General features: G+C 44.8%; 1 protein-coding gene across 1 annotated transcript in view; it reads left to right on the top strand.

Moving 5' to 3' along the window:
• LOC134464509 (rab11 family-interacting protein 4A-like) overlaps nucleotides 1-6348 on the top strand; it is a 61993-nt gene extending 55645 nt beyond the window's left edge. The window contains exon 4 of the mRNA XM_063217948.1: nucleotides 6220-6348. Within this exon, the coding sequence (XP_063074018.1) occupies nucleotides 6220-6348 (129 nt within the window). The remainder of the gene's footprint in view (nucleotides 1-6219) is intronic.
• Nucleotides 6349-6661: the final 313 nt, after the last annotated feature.

Genomic DNA, 6661 nt, shown 5'->3' with positions numbered 1-6661 from the left:
TGGGATACTCAATTGTAATAATCCTGCTTTAGGCAAAATATTCTTTCTGCTGCTACAGCTTTGTTGAGAGTGTAATAAAGGCATTTCTGCATAGTCTAATACGTCAAACTCATGACCTCCCAATCACAGCAACTGTCCAGAATGGCAGCACAGGTACGGTACCCCTGAGCTAAAGGTCTATGCCAATAGCTGAGCGCAGCCACTTCCGCATGAGGCTTCGGGAGGGCAGTTTATTCTACGGCCCAACTCTGCTTCTTGGCATCCGTTACAAGAGCAAAGATGTCAATCCTGATATTAATCCACTGCTGATATCACTAATTAGCAAATTTGCATTGGATGAATGTTGGATGGGATGTTTGGCAGGGTTAGTCAGTGAGACTACAGTAGGGTCAGAGCTAGCCTGATTATCATGACTTTCAAATCTTTTCGAGACTTGGTCTGACCAAGACCATAACAACTAACATTCTTAAACGGCATGGTTAACCCAACTCCCTTGGGTTGCTACTGGTCATGGGCAGAAAATGCTGAGCCAAAGTTTAAACCAAACATTTTCTTAGTCCCAATAGAACGTCTCTGCTTAAACCACGTCACTGCCTTGAACACGCCTCTACCCAGAACCGACTTGGTCTGACCAAGACCATAACAACTAACATTCTTAAACGGCATGGTTAACCCAACTCCCTTGGGTTGCTACTGGTCATGGGCAGAAAATGCTGAGCCAAAGTTTAAACCAAACATTTTCTTAGTCCCAATAGAACGTCTCTGCTTAAACCACGTCACTGCCTTGAACACGCCTCTACCCAGAACCGTTGGAAATGATCAGAGTTGATTGCTTACAGACAAAGTGGGTGGAGTTCCCCTGCCGAATCTACCTGAACCCGAGCTCTTTTTCCTGAGCAAGTGTAGCAGAGCCAATGGTTGTCACTGCGAGTTGCGTCCCTGCAATGACGGAGACTGGGTAGGTCAGAGCCTCTCACTGACATGGTCTTAAGCCTGGTTGCACTTGGAGTGTCCTTGCCCTTTACCAGCGTGGCTCTCATAGGGGTGCAGAGTTTCTCCAAAATTGAGTTATAATTTCAGTGTCTAGAGACAGGTGAGAGCAGGGTCCAAATCGATTGATGGAGCTTGTTGATCGATGGCTGGAGCTTTTGAAAGCTAAAAGGAATCACTGTGAATTGTGGGTAGCCTTAAAAGACTGCAGCGGCTCACGCACGCTTCATCTATCCACACAAATATATCTAATATCTACAGCAAGGGCATTGCTGAGAGAGAGAGAGAGAGAGAGAGAGAGAGAGAGAGAGAGAGAGAGAGAGAGAGAGAGAGAGAGAGAGAGAGAGAGAGAGAGAGAGAGAGAGAACCTCTGCCTCCCAGTCTTTGCCTGTGTTGTCGTCTAACTTGGTTGCGTCTCGGACTTCTCGGTCAGTGAAATTCACATAAAAGGGCTGGGATTCCAAACAGTGTTTGTGCATGCGTTCGTGTGTGTGTTTCTGACTCACTGAGGCATAGAAACTCATCACCTCTAACCCTTCCTGAAGTACTTTGATTTCTCGGTCCAGTTGTGATTTTGGTCTGGCTTCCAATAAAGGCGTCAAAAAGTGTTTGTATGTATGCGTGTGTGTAAGTAAGTTCATGTTAGTGTGCGTGAAGTTTGTGTGTCAAGTATGTGTGTGTGCGTGTGCATGCATGTGTGTGTGCGTGCGTGTGTGTGTGTGTGTATACCTTATTTTCTGCTTGCTATGAATTTAAAGTAGTAACTCTTTTATCTTGTCTGGTGTGTAGCTGTATTTGTTGTGGCCTCAGGACAGGCTGTTTGATGGCTCTTGGTATACTCTATTCCTCAGCCAGTTACTTGAAAGGGGAGGACTGGAAAACAAAATCATGAAAGGCTAGTTTGTATGCACTACAACATCTAAGAGTTAAGAAAGCACAGACACACTCACACACACATTCGTTTTTTATCCAAGTGCTGCATCTTAAAAATGTATTCCAGTGTTTGTCTCTCTGTCTGTCTGCCTTTCCGTGCTTCTGTCTGTCTGTCTGTCTGTCTGTCTGTCTGTCTGTCTGTCTGTCTGTCTTTCTGTTCGTCTGCCTGCCTGACTGTTTGCCAGCCTGTGTGTATGTTGTGGCAGCTTGTATGTTTGATTTGTCTGCCTGTCTGTCTGTCTGTCTGACTGTCTGTCTGTTTGCCAGCCTGCCTGTATGTTGGGCAGCCTGTGTGTTTGGTCTGTCTGTCTGTCCGTGTCCATGCATTCATACCTGTTGGTTCGATTATCGGTCGACCTGTCACCCGGTCAGTCAGTCAATCACTCTGCATATCTCTCTGTCTGCCTGTATGTGTCTGTTTTTGCACTCTCTTGTTTCTGTGGATAGTATATTTATTTGTTGTGCTTTCTCTTCTGCTAGCTCAGTCTTGGTGTCTGCAGACCTGTCTGCCTAGAGGGGGGCAGAGGACGAGTCATTTGTATGCACAGCAACTACTCTTTCTCCTCTTTCTCCTGACATTCTCTCTCTCTCTCTCTCTCTCTCTCTCTCTCTCTCTCTCTCTCTCTCTCTCTCTCTCTCTCTGTCTCGCTCATGTCCACCTCTACATCTCTGCTGTTTTTTCCTCATCTCTATCTCTATCTCTGTCTCGGTTGGTCGGTCTCCCTCGCTCCTTATGCTTCCTTCTCAATTTGTGTCTGCTCCATCCTGCTACCATGTCTGTTATTCCCTGCTCTCTCTCTCTCTCTCTCTCTCTCTCTCTCTCTCTCTCTCTCTCTCTCTCTCTCTCTCTCTCTCTCTCTCTCTCTCTCTGTCTGTCTGTTTCTCTCTCTCTCTCTCTCTCTCTCTCTCTCTCTCTCTCTCTCTCTGTCTGTCTGTCAATCTCTATCGCTCTCTCTCTCTCTCTCTCTCTCTCTCTCTCTCTCTCTGTCTGTCTGTCTGTCTGTCTGTCTGTCTGTCTGTCTGTTTCTCTCTCTCTCTCTCTCTCTCTCTCTCTCTCTCTCTCTCTCTCTCTATCTCTCATGGCTTAATGCACCATCCTCCCTCTCTATCTATCCTCCCTCTCTAACTGTCTCTCTCTGCCTCATCATCTTCCCTTTCTTCTTCTGCCTCATTGTGCATTGCTCTCGGTAAGAATAAGAATATGTGACTCCTACCCTTCCTGTGTTTTTGGCAGCCAGTATGGTAGCTGTGTCTTTGAAGACGCTGACAAACATATCCAGCTCATGGAATTATTTATTTCTCGAGTTTGTTTTCTTGCCCTGCACACACACAAATGCACAAGCATAAAAACAAACTGACACACACACAAATTCACAAGCATAAACACACACACACACACACACACACACACACACACACACACACACACACACACACACACACACACACACACACACACACACACACACACACACACACACACACACACACACACACACACACACACACACACACACACACACACACACACACACACACAATGACACACACACAATGACACACTCATACCGTGTGGGCTCAGTTGATTCTGCCACCAGAGCCTTGCTCACAGCCTACACACGCACCCACCCATGCACACACACTTCTACACACACACACACACACACACACGCACACACACGCACACACACACCACACTCGCACAATGTGTGAAATTCAGGCGTTCTCCCTAATCCACGAGTAGCTCAGCAGAAAGCAGAATGGCAAAGAGAACAACAAGGCAAGGGACAGACAGAGATGAGAAGGGAGAGAGAGAAAGAGATGAGGAGGGAGAGAGAGAACGATGGAGACGGTAAGATGTGTGGAGAGAGGAGAGATCCAAGAGCCATAGACAGCAGAGAGTTATTGAGATGAGAGGACAAAGCAAATAGAAAGCAGGAAAAAATAAAATATGAGGGAATGACACAGAGAGAAAAGCAGAGTGTGCATGAGAGGAAATAAAAAGCAGACACAAATAATTGAAGTGGGTGTCTATGAAGGAAGAGTAGGGATATGTGGACATATGAAAGACTGACAGAAAGCAGAGACATTTTGAAAAATGTTGTGACAAGAAGAGAAGAAGGATGATTGGAAAACAAATAGCCAAGAAAGCTGACTCCAAGACACGGGAGATTTGATTTGTAAACATAATATAACGTGGATAACTGACAGAGTGACAGCAGAACAACTGTTCTGTAGTTCCCTCTCATGAAATGAACACAACTGCATTGAGTTGTTATGCCTGTATCCTACGTGGAAGTTGTCAAACTGAGTGTTGTTGAAGGGCACATTTGAGTTTCTGTAATTCTTTTACAGTGCGAGTCATGTAATGCAGAGGGAAATGGCATTTATAAATGGATCCATAGTGTTGGTGCATGTGGAGCAGACTATCAGTAAAATACCCTTTATACTGTAAAGGTTGCTCACTGACAGGGCCGTAACGAGACATTTTCAAATACCGAGGTCAAATACTGCGTGCTGTACTGCATACTGTACAGATTGTACAGATAGGCTACTGTAGAATGCTTCAAACTCTTCAGTCAAACTCTTCAGTTTGTTTCCAATAATCATTGCCTTGAGGATAAGGGGGGGGGGTGCCATACAGACTAAATTTATCATTGTTCATCATAGATCGATTTTCATCATAGATCAATTTTACATTTCTGAAAAAAATACAGAGGACATGACATATGTGTCCTCAATGATAGTTACGGCCATGAACACTGAGCAGAAGGTGTTTGGAAAATACCAATAGTCCCCACTAGAGCTGTAAAACATATAGTGTGGGTCAGGATGAAAGACACTTACATAATAGAAGGTTATTTTAGATGGAAGCAGATTTTAGACTTAGACTGTGGATGTTTGCAATGTCTGTGAGTTCCCTATTCATGGAGGCCCTCAGCCAGTGTTTGTCAAGGAGAAATACTTTCATATGAGACGTGACTCAAATAACCTTCCAGTTTGGTATTGTTGTTTCTTTCTGGCTCTCTCCACATTGTCAAGTCAAGTCAAGTCAAGTCAAGTAGGTTTTATTGTCAATTTCTCTACATGCACTGGTCATACAAAGAATTTGAAATTACATTTCTTGCTTTCCCATACAGACAGACTAATCTAGGTAAGGACATAGACAGTATAGACATAGACAGTACTTATACGTGGACTTAAGACAGTATGGACATAGACAGTGCTCATATAGTGCAGGTTGAAAGTTCAGTCACAAGTATAGTAGTGCAGGTGGAATGTTCAGTCGCAGATATGATGGGGGGGGGGGGGGGTTGTCAGTGGCCTTGCTGGCTAGAGGCTGACAGTGGAGGGAGAGTGGGTTGAGTGTTCAGCATCTTGATCGCTTGGTGCATTGTGCTGCTCGCCAGCCTGGAGCCTACAAGCAACATTTCTGACATTTTGACTACAGCTGTGGGTGGGGGGAAAGTCAAGAACAACTTCTCCTGAGGTTTCTTTTGTCAGAACAACACTTTGGAAAATAAGGGGGGAAATCAACATAATTTCGAGCTTTCTTCATGCAGCCTTACATGACCAGTGATAGGCTCCTGTAGTGCTAAGCCATGCCCCTTACTTGTGGCTGGTGGTATGAAATGCTCCAGACATGGCCTTTATACAGTACCTTTTTTGTGGTCCTTTTTACTTAATTTATGACAGGATAGGTTTTTTTTGCCCTAACGCTTGGCCACGGCAAGGCTTTATACGGCTTTATACTGGATTGTAACCACCAGACAGAGTCCAGGTCGAATTCTCTGTATCACACAATAAGCGTTTTTTTAAATTCAGCTCACTCATTTTCTACATTCAGTTTTAGCACAGTCTTATCTCTGCTGCATTAATTTGAATTAATAAGCCATTTTAATACTGAGTGTTCAGATCTGGAAGAGCAAAGTCAAGACCCCTAAGGCAAGGAAAAAATCTTTCTTATGGGAAGAAATCCTTGAGCAGAGCAAAACCAGCTCAGAGGATGGTGAACTCTCAAACATCTGCTGTGAAAGGACTGTGATTAATTCATACCTGTATCTAAAATTAGCACTTACAGTATTAGCACACTTTCACAAGGACAGTATGTGATTCTACAAAAAAAAAAGACAAAAGAAGGAATGCACTGTACTGTGTATCACAGTGCACTGCAAACCATACGGCACTGTACAGAATTACATTAAATAGAGTCCCAGAATTTGGCAGTCAACCAGCCTGCTGTTTTTCCTCTCATCCAATGGTGTGTCGCATGTTCACTCGTGTCCTTGCTCTCAGATCATGCATCATAGTGGAGACTGTCTCTGCAGCGCTGCAGTCGGTTGGGATGCTGGTGACAAACAACAACAGTGGCAGCTGTACCGTAGCCGTGGCGATGCAGCATCAGGACCACAGCATCCCTCTTGAGCTGCCTGCGTCGCCAGGGGCTGTCTGCCCACCCGACCATTCTTCTTCATCCAGCACCCTCTTGCATTCCAAAAACTGCCGCCTCCAACTCCTGTCTCGCTGTCTCTGACTGTCTTTCTCGCTGTCTCTTATTCTTTTTCTTTCTCTCTCTGTTTTGCTTTCTCTGTCTCTGTATCTGTTGAATCCTCTCTCTCTCTCTCTCTCTCTCTCTCTCTCTCTCTCTCTCTCTCTCTCTCTCTCTATCTCTCTCTCACACACACTGTTCTTCACCAGTCTTTCTCTCTGTCGATGTCGATATTTCTGTCTCTCCACC

This window comes from Engraulis encrasicolus, chromosome 2 (assembly GCF_034702125.1).
Source record: "Engraulis encrasicolus isolate BLACKSEA-1 chromosome 2, IST_EnEncr_1.0, whole genome shotgun sequence".
Lineage (NCBI taxonomy): Eukaryota > Metazoa > Chordata > Actinopteri > Clupeiformes > Engraulidae > Engraulis > Engraulis encrasicolus.
This window is presented reverse-complemented; position numbering and strand designations above follow the sequence as displayed.